This window comes from Scheffersomyces stipitis, chromosome 7, assembly GCF_000209165.1.
Source record: "Scheffersomyces stipitis CBS 6054 chromosome 7, complete sequence".
NCBI lineage: Eukaryota > Fungi > Ascomycota > Pichiomycetes > Serinales > Debaryomycetaceae > Scheffersomyces > Scheffersomyces stipitis.
The window spans coordinates 703,048-722,306 of record NC_009047.1 but is presented as its reverse complement, the minus strand read 5'-3'; the positions used below and the strand labels follow the sequence as shown (position 1 = coordinate 722,306).

At 41.1% G+C, this 19,259-nt stretch overlaps 7 protein-coding genes across 7 annotated transcripts; 4 read left to right on the top strand and 3 right to left on the bottom strand. All coding sequences in view use genetic code 12, as the record gives it.

Moving 5' to 3' along the window:
* Window positions 1-647: 647 nt before the first annotated feature.
* HAL9 (Fungal Zn2Cys6 Cluster domain) lies at window positions 648-3,731 on the top strand (the record flags this gene model as incomplete). The annotated part of the gene is made up of 4 exons (XM_001386296.2): window positions 648-926; window positions 1,083-2,299; window positions 2,336-3,247; window positions 3,533-3,731. Coding segments are annotated over 4 exons (2,607 nt in total), but the record flags the coding sequence as incomplete, so codon positions are not given.
* Window positions 3,732-3,951: 220 nt separating this feature from the next.
* PICST_63418 (predicted protein) lies at window positions 3,952-5,166 on the bottom strand (the record flags this gene model as incomplete). The annotated part of the gene is made up of 1 exon (XM_001386113.1): window positions 3,952-5,166. One exon carries the CDS (start codon window positions 5,164-5,166, stop codon window positions 3,952-3,954), a length of 1,215 nt encoding a protein of 404 aa, XP_001386150.1.
* Window positions 5,167-6,376: 1,210 nt separating this feature from the next.
* On the bottom strand, window positions 6,377-6,682 carry PICST_49658 (predicted protein; the record flags this gene model as incomplete). The annotated part of the gene is made up of 1 exon (XM_001386112.1): window positions 6,377-6,682. A coding segment is annotated over one exon (306 nt), but the record flags the coding sequence as incomplete, so codon positions are not given.
* A 2,686-nt stretch (window positions 6,683-9,368) lies between these two features.
* On the top strand, window positions 9,369-11,108 carry GAP1.4 (general amino acid permease; the record flags this gene model as incomplete). The annotated part of the gene is made up of 1 exon (XM_001386295.1): window positions 9,369-11,108. The coding sequence occupies one exon, from the start codon at window positions 9,369-9,371 to the stop codon at window positions 11,106-11,108; it is 1,740 nt and encodes a 579-aa protein (XP_001386332.2).
* Window positions 11,109-12,101: 993 nt separating this feature from the next.
* Window positions 12,102-13,485, top strand: OSH6 (Oxysterol binding protein-like protein OBPa; the record flags this gene model as incomplete). The annotated part of the gene is made up of 1 exon (XM_001386294.1): window positions 12,102-13,485. One exon carries the CDS (start codon window positions 12,102-12,104, stop codon window positions 13,392-13,394), a length of 1,293 nt encoding a protein of 430 aa, XP_001386331.2.
* Window positions 13,486-13,706: 221 nt separating this feature from the next.
* PIK1 (Phosphatidylinositol 4-kinase PIK1alpha (PI4-kinase)(PtdIns-4-kinase)) lies at window positions 13,707-16,622 on the top strand (the record flags this gene model as incomplete). Its single annotated transcript, XM_001386293.1, has 1 exon — window positions 13,707-16,622. One exon carries the CDS (start codon window positions 13,707-13,709, stop codon window positions 16,620-16,622), a length of 2,916 nt encoding a protein of 971 aa, XP_001386330.2.
* An 802-nt stretch (window positions 16,623-17,424) lies between these two features.
* On the bottom strand, window positions 17,425-19,176 carry PAP1 (Poly(A) polymerase PAPalpha (Polynucleotide adenylyltransferase alpha); the record flags this gene model as incomplete). The annotated part of the gene is made up of 1 exon (XM_001386111.1): window positions 17,425-19,176. One exon carries the CDS (start codon window positions 19,174-19,176, stop codon window positions 17,506-17,508), a length of 1,671 nt encoding a protein of 556 aa, XP_001386148.1. The 3' UTR covers window positions 17,425-17,505.
* Window positions 19,177-19,259: the final 83 nt, after the last annotated feature.

The window sequence follows — 19,259 nt, the reverse complement described above, 5'->3', positions numbered from 1 at the left end:
TAGACACGAAAGGCTGTGGCAATCACTAAAACATATATAGCAGTATTCCCTGTTTTCGGTTTTAGAATTTTGTGGACCCTTTGCACACCAGCAGCTCCAGCGTATCAGACCTACCTGGGTATATTCGGCTTTCTAATATAAGTTTGTTTAGGAACTCCTTCGCTTTGAGCTGTCTCTGTTAGTGCACTGTTAACTTAGCGCATCTTTTTTTCAGGTGCTCTTCCTTGTAATATTCACAGCCAAGTGGACCTTTGAACAACAAATCCCCATTTTTCATCCTGGCAGTTGTATCAAACCCTCCGTTGCCTCGGCCCATAATACCTATACCAGAGGCTCGCTGTACCATATCCGTTTGACCTTGGACTGTTGAATGTGCAAGCATCTTATTTCCATTTAACTCCATCTTTATTAATAAGATTACTACATAATTTAGTAATTGAGTCATCCTATCCTAATATCATAATAGCACAATACCGCTAAAGTCATAATTATCATCTCACTGACTACTCTAATATCACTATTATCACTAATACCTATCACTCTTCCGGAGCATTTATTTAACTAACTGTTGACTGTTCTCCTTAACAATCATGTCTGAAATACCTACCGAAATTTCGTTTCATTCAGAAGTGGATTCCAAGTCTCTGAAAAAGAGAATAAGAGTCGCCTGTGATCATTGTCGAAGGAAAAAGATCAAATGTGATGGCAACTTGCCGTGTGGGAACTGCTCACTGGCTAAGGAACGCAATTGTCATTATAAAGAAAGACCAGTAAAGAAGAAAATGAAACCACTCAAGTCTGGCGACAAGAAGGACGGCTTAAAACGTAACTCAAAGACAAGGACGATCGAAGTTCTAGATACTCGTTTGTCTACTCTTGAGAATGTCATCATCAGACTCACAGACAAATTAGAGGATATCACCAGGGTAGTACCTGTAGCCCCATTAGCGTCCATGTCTTCCTCAAACAATACAAACAAAACATATTCAAATGTCATTGATGAGATTTCTAATCGAAATCAGGTAGAAAACGGAAAACATCTAAGAAGTTCTGCTGAGTCTGAGTCCGAGGACGAGAATGAGAATAACACAGTAGACGAACAAGAAAACGATTTAGACCGTACAACTTCTGAAACTGAAGATGAGGACGATGACGATGACGAAGAAGATGACGAAGAAGAAGAAGACGACGAACATGAACATGCAAGAGACTCTTCTCAACACAACTTAAAAGAACTGTCGAGCAAGAGCAAAGCAGAACCAATACTGTCTTCCAAAGATTCCTCCACAGCAGCTTCCACGCAGAGTTCAAGCTCCAAGACTAAGATCCTCTTGAACAACCGTACTTTAGAACAATATTTTGGAATCCATTCTATGATGTGTATCTTCTCTGACAAGTCTTTGGCATGGATAGAGCGTACATTAGGTACAGAAGGCGAAGATCTAATCACACCAATTAAAAACGTGCCCATTGTATTTTATTCCAAGTTTAAGACTTTTATGCTTAAATGGATAGACCCCCCTCTCATTGACAGTAAGGGCCGTCGAAGATTGCTAGAGAACCCATTCCCCGAAAACTCTAAACTAGTGTTCGATTTTATCGACACTCACTACAAAGATGTCAACGATATCAATTCTCTTTGCGAACAAAGCGAAATGCGAGGCTACTTTGAGGAGTACTACAACAATTTTAGAGAACCTAACCATAGTAAGAGAAAGAAGTTTAAGTTGTCTGAATACTTGATCATGACAGCAGGCTTACTTTTGTGTATCAGTTCGAGAATAAATTTGGAATCAGCCCCATCCCTCAAGAGCACTCCTGTGGGCAAAGAGCAGACACAGTCCAGTGAAATTCTGCTTTCCGATGATGAATTGTTGAGCTGGCAGAATACGTTATTTGACGATGCTATTTACTACTACCACAGAGTGTCTGTGATCAGTGATGGTATTACCACTATTGAAGGGATTTTGCTTTTGATTATGTACATAGAGATGGACTGGTTGACCAGTCATGTCAACTATATGTTGAGTTCCGTTGCTATAAGGTATGCCCAAGAGATAGGATTGCATAGAGCTGAAACATACGAAGACTTGGAGTTTGAAGAGCAACACAAAAGAAGAAAGATCTGGATGTTCTGCCACTATTTCGATATGGAGATTTGTTTCAGAGGTGGAAAGCCGCCTTTGATTAATGCTAATGATGTCACTGCTAATAACGACGAAGACTTGATGCGTTTCTGCATGTTGAAGATGAAACACAAAGTTAATGACAAGCAATTGATGAATATTGATGTAAACATGTCATTATCCAAGCAGATGCTTTCGATTATTGGAAGAGCAGATGATCCCCTCACATACCACTTGTACTTCTTGTTGCTTACCAGAATCAGATCCAAGTCGTACACTAAGCTTTTCGTTGCTTCAGTAGAAAATGAAACTATTCAAAAGGTAGCCGATACATTGAACGACTTGAACAACGAGATGTTTGAACTTGCTTCGTCTATGCATGAAGCAGATCGTCCTCGGTTTTTCAACGACCCTGAGTTCAGTTTCATTCCAGACACGATGCCTTATTACAGAAGGGAGACTGTGATCGCAGTTCAAATCACATTCTTCTTCCACTTGATGGTGATGAACAGACTTCCTACCATGGTTAATGCTGAAGAATTGGACAATTCGTCCAGCATGAAGTTTAGAAACTTGCATTTGGATTCAGCTCGTACGATTTTGGTCTTGGTAAGACAGCTTAACCGTGAAAACACGGGTGTCTCGTATTATTATTGGATCTTGTTTTTCCCTGTTTCCGCTTTTTTGTGTTTAGCAGCTGCAATTTTGAACCATCCAAACTTACCTGAGTCATACAGTGATCTCAAGCTATTGATTGATTGCTCAATGAACTTCTTTTCCAGTAAGAAAAATTCTCACGTGGAAGGAAAGAGTAGGTTCAAAATCTACTCCAAGAAGGATCTTGTAGTCTCGTTAATTATCAAATTGATGCTTAAGATTGTTATTAAGTTCTATGAACAAACAACCAAGATATCAGTTCTTAACGGTGATGAAAAATTACAACGTCATTTGGACAGTGCTAAAAAGATGTTCCCAGATATCTTCAAAGATAGAGCCGAGTTTAATTCCAAAGTTTCCAGTGTATTCGGATTTTCGCCCTTTACCAATAGCCAAAATTTTTCTGCTAGTAATTCCATGAGTGGCTCAAACAGTAGCCATGCTGGAGCTCCTGGAAGGACGGTGTGGACTCCTGGTGGAGGTATACCAACTCCAGTTTCCTCGTCTCTCCAGAATGCTAACACCTCTCAGCAAAGACAATTCGGTGTTAGTCCTTCGGCAAATAGTCCAATTACGTTTTCTCCGAGTTACAATCCAGCGTTGTCTAACATTTTGCACCCTAGCGATTTGCCTATGCGTGCATCACCTTCTGAAAACGCGTTTAACGTTCAACGTACTCCAAGCCGCTTACAACAGCAGACACAGCAATTATCGAATTCTGGTACTGTAGGAATGCTCCCTCATCATAGATCAATGGAATCTGCTCCACTTTTTGACAATTCCATCAATGGCGACAACTCCATAAATGGGGATCTCAATGCGAATTTCATCAATAATGGCTCGGATATGTTCCCGGAGTCACATAATGACGATGGCATATCGTCGTTGTTCTACACGCAAATGAACAGCTTGCCTAATTTCTTCTTTGACAATAACTTGGGTATATGAACCAGATGTATATTTGGATACTAGCTTCCAATGTTAAATCAGCTATTCTAATATGAATTAATAATATAAAGGAACTATATAATATACTATACGAAGTATATATAGTTCTGGCTAATAATAATCTAGTAGTATAAAGACATTGTAATCAATTATTTAGTAACCAATTCGTATTTACATTGTAAATGGTACATCGTGAATACCATATGTATGGCCCAAAGGCTTATCTTGTACGAATAACACCAGCAGCAATCAACATGTTGATCTTCTTGCTGACTTCTGGGTTCTTCATGTGATCTTGCAAGGCAGCTGGATTCTCTCTGGCTTGACCCAAAATTCCTTGCATAACTGGGTCTTGCAATATAGAAACAATTTCCGGGTCCCTAGAGACTCTTTCCATTGTCTGTTCAGCAGTTTCACCTTCAATTGCTTGGAAACGTTGGGATGCGGCTTTGTTGAACAACTGGTCAATTTCAGAAACGTTCTTGCCTTCACCTAATGCTAAGTCCTTTTCACGTGCTACGTTAAGAGTTTCCATTACCTGGGCATATTCTCTCATGGCCAACTGGGCATTGGCCTTCCTGATATATGCTCTAATGAAAGATGGATCTTTCTCAATTGCCTTGTTACAGTCTTCAACAGCATCTGGGAAAGACAACAACTTGGCCAAAGCAGCGGCTCTGTTGGAATAGCCTCTGGCATCTTCCGGAGCTCTCTTAACCATTTCAGTATAAGCCTTAACCGCATTTGGCCAGTCCCCCTTGGTAAAGTATTCTTTACCTTCTAACCTAGCAGCTTCGGCCTTTTCTGGATCAACGTACGAGTTTGCTTCTCTTATTTTGATTTCTCTTTGGGTTGCTCTTAATTTGTTCAAAACATCAGGGGTTCTGTGTTCAGTTAAAGACTTGTCAAAGTATTTAACGGCATTTTCCAAATCTTCCTTCTTCAAGTAGGCATTACCCAATCTGGCGAACGACTTAGCAATGATCTTGTAGTCAGCTCTAACTTCTCTGCCTTGTTCAATGGCTTCGTTACAGGTCTTGATAGTTTCATCGTAATCGCCTTTTTCAAACTCGGCAGCAGCTCTGTTGTTTAAGTAAGTGATATCCTTGTGGGTATCCCAGGCTCTATTGTAGGCAGCAATGGCTTCATCGAACTTTCTCTGTTTGTATAAGGCATTACCCTCAGCTTTAGCCTTGTCAGCAAGTTCCTTTGTGTTTTCTTCTGGTTCAGCCATAGTAACATCTTCGGGCTCTTCTGCTTTTGGCTCTTCCTTAGTCTTTGGTTCTTCTGTGGGCTTTGGTACCTCCTTAGCTTTTGGCTCTTCGGCCTTGGGAGCAGAATCAGTAGCAGCGGAGGCGGAAGCATCTTCAGATGCTGAAGCAGAAGAAGCAGCTGGAGGCTCTGGCATATCTGGCATGTTTAAGTCGATTCCCATCAAAACAGCCATAATGGTCATCATACGTTGGTCAGACAAGAATTCCGTAGGGTTCATTGATTGAGGGTTGCTTTGGAACTTAAGGACTTTAGCTACAAGAGCTGGATCGTTCATCATCTCTGCCGTCTTGGGGTTACTCTTCAATTTGGTGATCAAGTTGGGATCGTTGAACATGGATCCTAATCCCATGTCAGGTTGAGCTCTCTTAGATTGAATAGCATTTTCAACCGACTTCAAGCCTTCTTTAGCCATTGCGTTGCTGGAATCGAGAGAAAGAGCCTTCTCATAGTTGACTTTGGCATCGTCCAAGTTGCCCAAGCCGAAATGGCCAGCAGCTACACGATTGAACCCTTTAGCCCAGGTAGGGTTTATCTTTACACATTCTTCCGCGTCTTCCAATGCATTCTTGAAGTTCTTCAACGAGGCATAGGCACCTGAACGGTTGGAGTATAGAACATGGTTTGGATTTGGAGAAACTTCAATGGCTTTGGTGAACAGTTCAACAGCCTGTTCAAATTCCTTGGCAGCAAAGTGCTTGTTTCCTTCAGCTTTGTATTCGTCAGCAGACATTGTAAGATATTAATTGAATGAGATGTAGAATTAGAAAGAAATAGAAAGAAGAAAACAATTGATTTGAAACATTTGGACTTGTGCTGCTCCTAAATTGAAGTTCAAGTGAAAAATGGAGGAGTTGTGTCACGTGCCGCATTCTAGAATGTTCGAGGTATTGTGAGTTAGCTGCGAAAACACAGAAGACACACCTAGAAGTAATAAGGCAGCAGATTAGAGTAAAGAAAAACAGCAGTCTATGATTGTTCTAGTGTATAATCCAGTAGCCATTGGCTCTCGCATCTTAATTTTTGCAAAAATATTTTATTAAGATATTCCAGTTGTAATGGTCATCAATTTGAAATGTTTTGTAAATTTGTAGTTTTTGGTCTAAATTCTACAATTTGAAGACCGAATATCAGCCCAGCGTAGAAACAGAATATACTAAATACCAGCAATATCCTATTTCTATATTCCTTTGACAATTGGATATACACTTCCAATCACTGCCAAAGCTACATTTCTCTCCAAGAGTTGTATATTATACCAAACTAGTATATCCAGCAAACATCAAAATGAACTGCAAGTTCATCTTAACACCCAAAACGAATTAAAACAAAAGTATAAAAACAGTCTAAAATACAAGAGATCGTCAAACGCATCAGAGATCTAACACATCGGAAAGAGCTTGGTTCACCAAGTCCAACGGATAGGCTGGGCCGTACCCGTGACATTTCTCGTGGCCCCTCAATCTGTTCATCACCTCGGTGATATCCAAACTATCGAAGTCAAGATCCAATTCTTCTGTCTTGATCTGCAAGTAATCCCACACTGCACCCATTGCCAAGATCTTCAGTCCTGAATCTACATATACCTTGTTGATTTTATCTGGCTGGACGTTGTGGACAGTGCCGTGCACCATTGCTTCGATGAAGTCCAGTTGTGTCCTGGGAAAAGTGAACTTATCTTCGTTACCCGCTGCTTCATTAGCCACTGGCCCAGAACCATCTTTGCGCGAGCGCAAGATCTCATTTTCAGTCAGAATCAGAATGTTTTGTTTTCTGATCAGATCGAGTTCGTCCATCAACTTCTGTCTCTCGTCTTCGCTCTGGAGCAACTTGGACTCCAACTCCTTGAGCTTGGTTTCTTTTCTCTCACGGAACGCTCTTTGGGCAGCTCTGTTTTGCGCTTTGCGCTTCAACTGAAGCTCGTCTTCTGTCAACTCCGAATCATCGCGCGCAATCAAAATCGCGTCCTGCTCGTCCAAAAGTTGTCTCTTGGATTTAGCCTTCTTGGTTAACTTCTCATCGAGTGCAAGGTTGATACCCACGGAAGTCGACGACCCTTCAGGCGACAAAACTTGTTTGCCCAAAGGCAGCAGCTCGTCGCTAGTGGAACTGGCTGGAAATCCTACCCCGGATCCAGCCAAGTTCGTGTCGTTGTCAAAGAGTACACTGGCCAGAGTATCACTCTTCACTGTGGTATACTGGGATTGGAATTGGTTGGCACCGAAATTCATGAAATCGTTCTGGTTCTGAAATTGACTCTGACCTTGTCCCTGTTGTTGGAACGCATTTTGCTGAGGATGACTCTGCTGAAACGCACTTGGGTTGTGTTGGTTCTGCTGACTCTGGCTATCGAACAAAGTCATATTTTCCTGGTTGAGTTCCAAACCAGTATATATATCGTCGTACACCGGAGATTGGTTTGTAGACGGATCTTGACTAGTAGAAGCCCAGAAGGCCTGGTGCTGCGCCTGAGTGTTGATGTTGTTGAAAGCCATAGGGATGTGCAAAAGTTGGGATTCAAACAGTGGAGAAAGAAAAACTGGAGATGCCTGGAAAAATGAAACTGTCTTATTAATCATGATGTTCGCTTTGGGCTGGTAGATGTAGGACTGAGAAATTGCGAGAACCGGTTGTGATAGCACGTGATACACAAAGCTGTCCACCAACTAGCTTAACTATGGATAGATTTCAGTAGCTGGCAATTGTTCTGCAAACGAAGAGAACAGATCAGAAAAGAAAAAGTTGCAAGGGTTCCATGAAGCCGCTATTTGACACCTTCAACACTTCGCTTATCCCGGTTAGGGGCCTTGGGCTGCACTTCGTGATGGCAATTATAGATTCTGGTTTTGGTGGCTCCTTACTAAGTACTTATTAAATGTTCTGGGTGCGAAATCAACTGCTTATCCCGAATCTTGATTTCCGACCCAAACCTTCCAGCGAAGACTTCGTGGACATTAACCCCTTCTGGAACTTCGGAATGGAGATGTACGGCTGTCATGCCCGCAGTCGTTGTGAAATGACCGTTGCTCGTTTATCTTTTCTTGTTCCGAATATTTTTGTAATTGATTTAGGTTCTTGTTCTTCTCCATCTTTGACCGGATCACAGTCTCCGGCTTTATGTAGAATTAGGCCAAATTGCAAGAAATAGTAGAATTCAGAGGGTTGGAAACGGATTTCTGCAGACTAACAAGCCAAGTTACCTTTCTCATGGCACACAGTTGGATCATCATCCCGATTTCCAAGCATTCCGCGACTTTTCCTGACTCTACATGGCTTGTTCTTGTAGTTCTCATATCCTTCTGGCTAATCTAGAGGAGATCGGCGGAGTTCCGGTGCACAAATCTGGGACAGAGAAACCCGGGCAAAATCACAGGACTTCTCCGCCCCTTCATGGCACCCCTGAACTTTTCTTTATTCTTAAATGGGTGTTTTGGGAAGCATTAACTCATTCCCGCTACCTACTGTGAAGCACTGAGGCAGCCTTCTTTTGCTTGACCTTTTCTTCCCCATAGTTAAGCATCTGCACGCATTTGCGTTCCTACATGATGTACGGGCCTTTGGATTCTGCAGCATGTACGAGCGTGCATCATGTCAGGTGACCCAGTCGTTCTCTTTTGCACAAAACCTGTGAGGCTCATACCCTCTACAACCCGCACTTAAGCGTTGATAGCCGTGCTCTTTACAGCAAACTTAAACCAACAGCAACTCAACAGCCACACGCCTGTAGTAGCGACAAAGCCGCTGCTGATAATGCACGATTATCAACACTTTTGCACCCATTCTAGTTTCAACTGGACCAGCAGGTCTTTGCTGCTGTTTCTGCCTCTGTTAGGAGCTTCGCTAATGGAGGAGGAGAACGGAGCCAGCTGGTGAAGGTCATGTGACTAGCTCAACACTAGAGGCAGGCTTCAGCGACTGCAACCTTCAGGAGCAAATAAGCGAGCAGACATCTTCTTTTGTGCAATGAGATTGTTTAGCTGTATATCTTTGATACGAGATTGATATTTCACATCCACACATGCTTTGGTATACAACAGAAGAAAAAGTGGTTCCAACTTTCTTCAACTTTGTATAACTTGTCGAGTGCTACGCTTAAGTCTCCCGTTGTCGTAAGTTCTTTCCTAACTATGTTCCAGTTATTGCTATACACACAACCAACTGCAAAATGCCTTACACCACTTGCAATTGCCGCAATACTGCCAATAAATCCAAGCAGTTTCCTGCTGTCAATAGCAAAAACGCAAATTTTCACCTTAGAGTCATAATCTGGAGTAAGTATAATCAAATGCTGTCATATATATATTGGGAAATTTCTATTCCCATATTTCTAATCTAGTAAAATTCTATACATATAGTAATGCAATAATGAAAGACAAAGCATCTTCTGAGAAATACAGCACAGAGTCAGACCACTCCAATGAAGGAGTGGTTCCTACACAACCAACAAATACCCAGTCCAGTAGGTGGACTGGATTCAAAGATTCCTTCAAGAGAGTCGAGATAGACAACCAAACAACTTACGACCTTAACGATATAGAAAGGGCTAATGCAGCTACCTCCCAGGGTGATTTGCACAGACGCCTTGAAAATAAGCATATTCAAATGATTGCTCTTGGTGGAGCTGTGGGAACAGGGTTATTGATTGGATCTGGAGGAAGTTTAAGAACCGGTGGTCCAGCTGCCTTGTTGATCGCATGGGGCTTGGTTGGTACAATGGTCTTTTGCATTATCCATGCTCTAGGTGAATTGTGTGTAGCTTTCCCAGTTAATGGGGCCTTTTCAACTTATGCTACCAGATTCGTTGATTCCAGTTGGGGGTTTGCTGTAGGCTGGAACTATGCTCTTATGTGGTTGATAGTGATGCCTCTTGAGTTGGTTGCTGCTGCCATGTGTATTCTGTACTGGAATTCTAGCATCAATCCTGTAGCCTGGGTGGCTATTTTCTACGTTTTAATCATGGGAATCAACTTGTTTGGAGTCAGAGGCTATGGCGAGGCCGAATTTTACTTAACAATCGTCAAAGTCATAGCTATTGTTGGGTTTGTTATACTTGGTGTAGTGTTAGTCTGTGGAGGTGGACCCAGCAAGCAATTTATTGGAGCTAAATACTGGAATGAACCGGGGGCTTTTGCACATGGATTTAAAGGTGTTGCTACTACTTTCATCACGGCTTCGTACTCGTTAGCAGGATCTGAAATGGTGGGTTTGACTAGTGCAGAGGTAGACAACCCCAGAAAGGTATTACCAAAGGCAGTCAAGCAGGTTTTCTGGAGACTTTTCTTGTTTTACTTCTTGTCTTTGACATTTGTTGGTTTGCTTGTTCCTTACAATTCTCCAGATTTACTTGGAAGCGGTGGAACTTCTACTTCTCCATTTGTCATTGCTATCAAGAACGGAGGTATTCATACCCTTCCCTCTATCTTCAACGCAGTTATTTTGATCTCCGTCATCTCTGTAGGTAACTCAGCTGTCTATGGATGTTCCCGTACCATTCAGAGTTTAGGTGCTCAAGGTTTAGGTCCTGAGATTCTTGGTTATGTTGACAGGAAGGGTAGACCCTTGGCCGGAATTGCATTTTCTGGAGTATTTGGGTTACTCTGTTTCCTTTCAGCATACAAAAACAAGGATGAGGTTTTTGGATGGCTATTGAGTGTCTCTGGTCTTGCAACGATCTTCCTGTGGTTCAATATTGGCTTATGTCATATTAGATTCAGAATGGCTCTCAGAGCTCAAGGCATGTCTACAGATGAATTGATGTTTACTTCAATTGCCGGGGTATGGGGCTCTATCTATTCTATGGTGCTTTTGATAGTTGTTCTAGGTGTGCAATTCTGGACTGCATTGTTCCCCATTGGTAGCAATGGCAAACCAAATGCAAAGAACTTCTTCCAGAACTACTTGGGGTCTATCGTTATTCTCATTTTCTACTGCGGTCACAAATTATGGACCAGAAACTGGAGATTCTACGTTAGTTTGAAGGATATTGATTTGATAACGGGAAGAAGAGATGTCGATTTGGACGTCATCAGAGCAGAAATCGAAGATGAGAAAAGAGTAAACAAGACGAAGCCATTTTACATTCGTGTGTGGAACTATTGGTGTTAATACTTTTGCATATACATACCCTAACTCTTTAATTTACAGTGTGCATTCAACCCTAGTAGGCCCTTCTGGCTGTATTTATAATACTATAAAACAACATGTATTCATATTTCAGAATTTTACAAATGCTCTAAAACTTCTGTAATTCTTCTATAAATACTATACTTTTCAAATGGATAATCAAAGTGCTTTACAATCTTCTGGGCAAGAGCTTTCTCGTTATTCTCCCAAGAGTTGATTGGACAAGTTATGGCATTCAGTATCTTGCTCTACAGCACTCTTTAGATAGATAATTTCTGTCATCATCAACTGAATGATTTTACAGAGTTTGTTTATTTCCGAAAGCTGTGCCCTTTCAGACATGGAGATGTCTTCTGTTTCGTGTATAAACTTCAGGATTTCCAACATATGAAGCTCGAAATCTCTGCAAATTTCAGCGACATCGAAGACCGCAAAAGTGCAAATTGTTGAAATATGCAAGTTGAGACTAGTGATAACCCCCAGTAATCGTTCCTGCTTAGACATTGTTTTTTGGTTTTGCAAAAGAGAAGTGGAAGATTTATAGCCCAGCTCACCAATATATACCAGTCAGATTTTGCAACCGTTGTCTGCAGTTTGGAATAATGCAACTATTTTCTGACAAAGTGGAAACAGGCAATTTGAACCAGATCACGTTCATATTACAGCTTGTGCGAAAATGAATCACAATCGTTGCAGTGGCTTTTCTCCTTTTATTTCCATTTCTGGCAACTCTTCCTTTTCACAATTCAGATAACCATCCCGGGGACTCAAGTATTTCGTATCTTGGAGAAACGCTGTCAACTTCTCTCCACATTTTGTATTTGTCGTGGTTCTGGACTGAATCCCTTTATCGGAAAAAACGGGGAACTGCTCAGGTCGTGCGCGAATCCTACTTATACAAGCACAGAGAAGGTCTATTTATAATTGACACATCTTCCGTAACATTCATTCTTAAAGTACTGCCATCAATCTGCTATGGGTTTGACCTCAAAGTTAGACAAGCTTAAGCTTATTAGCTCCGGAGGTGGCGATGAACCAGTAGGGAAGTCGAGCCAAAGCGGGCCCGAGAACACAGATGATATTGATGAAGTAGATAATGAAGGGCAATCAATCCTCATGGGTATTATTGCCCAATTGAGACCAGGAATGGACTTGTCTAAGATCACCTTGCCAACATTCATATTGGAGAAGAAATCAATGCTAGAAAGAATTACCAATTTCTTTCAAATTCCACAAATTTTGCTAGAGGCAAATGCAACAACAGACGACCTAGAAAGATTCGTCTTGATAGTTAAGTGGTACTTGGCAAGTTGGCACATTGCCCCTAAAGCCGTCAAGAAGCCATTGAATCCAGTTCTAGGCGAAACTTTTGCTTGCTACTGGGACGATTTGCCGGGAAACGAATCTGCATTCTATCTCTCTGAACAGACTTCACACCATCCACCAAAGTCTTCATATTTCTATCTAGTTCCCGAGCAGAAAATCAGAGTAGACGGTGTAGTAATTCCGAAATCGAGATTTTTGGGCAATTCTTCTGCCGCAATCATGGAAGGATGGGGACACGTAACTCTCGGTAATCATGACGATGAACTTTACATTATGAACCAACCAAATGTTTACGTCAGAGGAATCTTGTTTGGTAAAATGAAAACGGAATTAGGAGACCATATGTACATCAAGTGTCCCAAAACTGGATATGAGGCAGATATTGAATTCAAAACGAAGGGCTTCATAAGTGGAACATATGATGCAATCGAAGGTGTGATCAAAAACACCAAGAAGTCCGAAACGTTGTTTGAGATATCCGGAAAGTGGAATGAAGTAATGGAAATTAAGAACATAAAGACTAATAAGAAGGAGGTATTTTACGACACTAAGAAAACTGTTACACATAGACCAAAAGTTAGACCTTTAGAGGAACAATGGGATTACGAATCCAGGAAACTTTGGAAACCAACAATTGATGCACTTAGTAGAAGAGACCATGAGACTGCAACCGAAGAGAAGTACAAAGTCGAGAATGAGCAGAGAACGCTTGCAAAGAAGAGAATTGAAGATGGTGTTGAATTCCATCCAAAGTTCTTCAGACCAGTGAAGGACCTGGAAACTGACCAGCTAGATCTAGAGTATCTCATTTACAAAAAATTTGATTTGAAGGACGACTCAGAGACGTTGAAGAAACACTTATTCGAGATTTCCCCTTTCTTGCCTGGACAAGTTGCTGATGAGAAGTACCACATTCCAGCTTTCAAGAAACACAAGGAATAGGCAAATGCAGTGCAGAGGAATGCCCCGAGATTTTATAGCTTTTCTTTTCTAGACACAATTTGAATAATACAATAGATATCAATGTTTGTTTAAGTATTTGTTCTGGTTTCGCCTGGATACGATGCACCTAACAAAGAACCCTTCCTCGCTATATACTGCACACAAACGCATCGATTTGTTGAGAATGAAGGTGAATGTGGTCACCTGACACAGCGCACGCATTCTCAAAAGTTGGTATGGTGGACATAATGAAGGTTAAAATATCAGAAGGTCTTGTTGGTTTACTGATTCAAGCATCGACTGGGGGCCAGAATGTCACTAAAAGAGAATGAATTGCTTCTTGAGAAAATTCGTTCTTCAGACTTCACTGCGCTAGATTGCATTGATAATCTAAGAGGATACCGAGAGAGCATCGGTATTCAGCATACACTTGTCCAGAAGTTGCGCAGTTATAGCTACGATGAATTAGAATTCTACATACCGCAGTTTGTCCAGCTTCTAGTTGCATTTGAAACTGATTCGATGGCCCTTGAAGAGTTTCTTCTTGAATATTGCTCCAAATACCCACACTACAGTATGGTTGTATTTTGGAATTTGCAATCTTGTGTCTTTGAGTTACGGAATGATCCGGAGTCATATTCTTTTCAGGTCGTACGGAATTTCATAAACAAATTGCAGAACATATTGTTCAATAATGAAGAATTGATGAAGAAACCCGAATTCAGGGAGAACTTTCAACCAGCTATCATATTATGTGGAGTAATTGCTTCAGCCATTGGAGCGCCTCGATTCAACGATTATGCGTCTTCTTTAGTGAGGTCTCAAGCGAAACAACAAAAGTCATTCGTGTTCAAGCTAGCAAATTTTCAGAAAACTCTAACTAAAAACTTGACCATGAAAAACAAACGACTTTCATCAGAAACTGCTACGGAAACTATGTCAGACGACGAAGCTCGGAAAGTCGGAGGTAAACTTTCTCATGGGCACCAACGTTCAGCTTCAGTGCCTAGAATGCAGCCCAAGAAGAACAGCTTGACTATACTGTCCGATGAGTCCGAGTACTATACCAGTGACGAAGAGCTGGAGTTTAGATCAAGCACGCATATCGAAAATGAAATGTCTAAACTTGGTATGAGGAGTGAAAACCGACACAGAAGTTACATTGAAGTAGAAGAGAACTTGAAGATAAACACGGTTATCACACCAAAGAGAAAAAACAGAGCAAGACAGTTGACCTTGGATTCTCTTAGTACCAAGTATGAAGGCACAGATGCATACGTGTCGCATTCATTGCCCGACCTTTCCCGAGTTCATGAAGCAGATTCTCAACCATATCTTTCTCCTGCAGAATCAGAGTCTTCGTTGAACTTCCCTCATCTGTCTATAGAACAAGGTCTTAAGAGGAACCTTTCACTTCATAGCACGGTTCAAACCCCGTCATACAACCAATTGCTCAAGGTGTTGCAAATCAATTACGCCAAAAAGGAGACAGAATTTATTATGGCCCTACAAAACATTTCATTGAGGTTGTCACTGGTTCCCAAAGAAGCTAGATTGTCCGCATTGAGGGCAGAGCTCTCAATTATCAATGAGACCTTGCTACCATCGGAGATCGATATCCCACAACTTTTGCCCATTACCAGTAGCAAGAACAAAAGATATCATAAGATATTGAAATTGAGTATCAACGAAGCCTGTGTATTGAATTCAGCAGAAAGAGTGCCATTCTTGCTTCTTGTTGAATATTTGAGTGACGAGTTCGATTTCAATCCTTTTACGGATGCAAATCAAAAGATTATTGCCAATAGGAACAACCACGAGGAAACTTCAAAGTCTAGCCACGACTTGTTGAATGAAATGATTGAAGGTTCTCAATCAGGATTAAAGTCGCCTGTTAGTGTTCGAGCGAGTACCGAAAATACTGAGGACAGTCTCGTTTACGTTGAAGAAGAGGAGACTGACTTGGGGGAATTGCCAATGTTGACAGTAAAAAGTGATAGAAGTTTTGTTATTCAATCGGACATTGAGAGGTCACCTAAGACTGAGCAGGACAAGAAATTATCGTCTTTTCCATCAAATACTAATGCAGATACTACTAAGCTTTTGGCTGATCAGATGAGAATCGCGTCAGTGATGCTTCAGCAGTTAGAAAGTTCAGGGCAGGCGTCCTCCGAACAATCGAGTGCCATCAAAAGTCGAATTGTTGAATCTATGATATCATTACAGGATCAATTTGACACTATAAATTACGAGCGTTTGAATCTATTAAAGGGAGATTTGCCAGATGCCGGAGAAAGGAAGCTTGAAAATGATTTCAAGCTTGGAGAAGACTGGAATACGAAGAAGGAAAGAATTAGAAAGTCAAGTGTTTATGGTCATCTTGATAACTGGGAATTGTGCTCAGTCATTGCGAAGAATGGAGACGATTTGCCCCAGGAGGCGTTTGCTTGTCAATTGATTTCATTGATTACTTCTATTTGGAAGAGACAAGGCGTCAAGGATGCCTGGACCAAGAGAATGAAAATTCTCATTACAAGTGCAAACACCGGATTAGTAGAGACAATCAATAATGCCATGTCCATACACTCTATTAAGAAATCCATGACCGAAATTTCCATTAACGATGGCGAGAACACGAAAGGAAGAATCTTCACGTTACAGGACTACTTTGAAAATATGTTTGGATCACCAACCTCCCAAAAGTACAAGAGAGCACAAAACAACTTTGCCAGAAGTCTAGCATCATATTCCATCATATGTTATGTATTGCAAATTAAAGACAGACATAACGGAAACATCATGTTGGATAACGATGGACACATCATCCATATTGATTTTGGTTTTCTACTTTCCAATTCTCCGGGAAGTGTCGGTTTTGAGGCAGCTCCTTTTAAATTAACAAGTGAATATGTAAATTTACTAGGTGGAAATGAGTCAGCACCTTATCTACTGTTTGTTGATATGTGCAAGAAGTGTTTCAATGCCTTAAGAAAGGAGCATCGCCAGATTGTGAATTTGGTCGAATTGATGCAAAAGGATTCTACACTCCCTTGTTTCAAGAATGGAGAGAACACCAGTGTTTTGTTAGAACAGAGATTACAGCTCCAATTGTCAGAAGAAGAATCGGAAGCGTTCGTCGAAAACACTCTTATTGGGAGAAGTTATGGAAGCATGTACACCAGACTATATGATCAATTCCAGATGATAACTCAAGGGATCTACAGTTAATAGTCAATAGTTAAAATTTATTTTTTTACCAGTTCATGTAACAAAACCCCAGATGCGAAAAATTAGACACTTGTAGATAAGATTTGGGTTGATCCCCACACGGTTCCAAACAGGTTTTCAATTAGATACACATCTGGCATTTCTGAAACTTATATATGCATCTAGATTTGTCCATTTCGTTCAGCCAGATTATTTATTTAATTTAACCGTTTCCTTTTTATTTCCTTATTCAGCACTGACAATTATCGCATCGATGAGCAAAAAGTCGTCCATAAAGAACAAAGCTGGCGAAGGCTTTACTTCCCGATTTAGGGTTGCGCAACCTCTGACAACCCTGGATACAAGTGGGATCATCAATACGCCACATCATCAAGTTTTTACCCACACTTCACTACCCAAAATTCCTGCCACAACCGATGAGCTTGATATGATTTTAACTACTTTCAAATCTTTGAACAGAGACAATACACAAGAAAAGACGAGAAGACTAATAAGTAAGTTTAAGAAAATCAACGGGTTTATAGCCTTCCGTTCTTTCTATACCAAGTCAATCCGCAACCCAAAGTCACAAAGACTACTTTCTAGAAGTCTTGGACAAATATGGGATCACTATCCAAACAAGAAGGTCTGGAATAGGTATGCACAGGAATACAATGAAACGGCAGAAGAACAAGACAAAACGTTTGTTGAATGGTTATCAACGAGACTAAATCTAGATTTAGGTTTTACGAGAAGGATTCCAGAAACTAACATCGTCAAAAACGGGCAATGGTTAATTTCATCGGGAACTTCAAGGAGAAATACTGTCAAGGATGTATATTTACTGAAATAGATTAAATGATTTCCGTAACCTCATAATACGTAGCCTCCTACAGGAAAAGAATCAACCAGACCCGTTAACAGATACTGGGGGAGTTGAAATTGTACTTTTTGGGCGCTTCTGCTTGTCAAGGCTAACTTCCTTTTTCCTCTTTTTGCTGTTTTTAGTAGGTCTCACTTCCCCTTCAACGTAAACGTCATCAGGAAGGTCAACAAGTTTCACATTCTTAATATTGATATGGTTTATAGCTTCGTCATAAAATCCAGATCCCTTGCAAATATTGTAGAACTCTGAACATGGATATTGGATATTTAATTTCTTTACTCCGTCCACCGACTTAAGCTGTTGAAGATTCAATCCAACAAAGAGTTTGGTGAGGTGGATCTGCTTCTCACCTTTATTGCTATCATCGCTTTTGGCAAGTGTATCTAAAAATGGTTGACCAGACAAGGTTCCATACGCCCCAATGACATCAGAGGGGTTTGCATCTCCAAGTACGTACGAGTCGGAAAAGTCTTTTACGTATGGATGTGCCAACTCTACACCTTCTGTGACCTCAAGTTTGAGGACCAAATGCCTTAACTTACTCTCAATCAAACCCGTCCACTTTAGATGTTCTTCGTCCGAGGCCACTGTTGCTGCAACTACACATAGATAGAATTTGTAATGATGAAAGAAATCGTGTCTATCAAAGAGATCAGACCAGGACTTTTTGCCCAAATTAATTTGACGTACAACTTCTGCACCTTTCTCTAACTCTGACAAAATCACCTTCTGTGTCGAGCTGGTAATATTATGAGTGGCACACATCGAAGGATAAGCTGGAGTGATAACTGGCATTCGGTGAAGACGATCATTGGCATAAAGCCTTGGGTTCCATACACGAACTTGCAATGGTCCGTCTTCGATTGGCTTAAGGAGGACAGGCTGGGGCCAATTCCATTTTGTATAGATATTGAAAAATTTCTCAACAATGACAGCACTTACAGCATTAGGATATAATTGACATATACGAGCAACCAACATTGCCCATGCCACCCCTCCCGGAAACCCGAATACATTCCCGTACACAGCTTTCTGTTGAGCCCACATCTTGATGCATCTCAAAGCATGCTTGAATACCGTCGGTTTTGGTACCAACTGCAATATTTCATCCGTGACTCTTGTTCCGTTGAGGGACCGCAAATCTCTCTCGTCAAGATTTCTCAAAAGATTTTTGTCGTCCAAAGTCATATCAAGAGGAATTCTAGGAACATTTAAGCATGCAAAAATCAAATCAAGCGGGACGCCATCGTACTCAATCTTAATAATTGGCACAAAAGCGTCTGGAACAGGTACAATTTCTTCTAATTCTGGACGTTTACGAATAATTTCGGCGAATACAGTGAAAAAGTCTTCCCTCGATACATGCTGGGGAACGACAACCAAGGTATCAAGATCCGAGCCTGGGCCGTAAACACCCAATCTATAAGACCCAAAAGTAAACACTTTACCTCCAGCATCCTTGGCCATCCCATCGGACATATTTTTCTTCTTGGAAACGGTGAACACAAACTCTTGTACCATTTTCTGGAATTGAGTGAGGACTTCCACTCTCTTCTTCGTTGCCTGCTCACTCTCAAATGATCCACGACTGCGGAGTTCACCAATCAATGCATCATTGAGACTGTTTTCCTTGGGCGTGGGGTTGGCTGTAGATATCGGATCAGTGACACCATACGTTCTGACACTCATCTTTGCTTGTTTCTAGAGCTCTACAACTCTCAATGGTATCAATATAATTCATTTACTTTCGTAGTTTTTGTTCAATTTGTAGT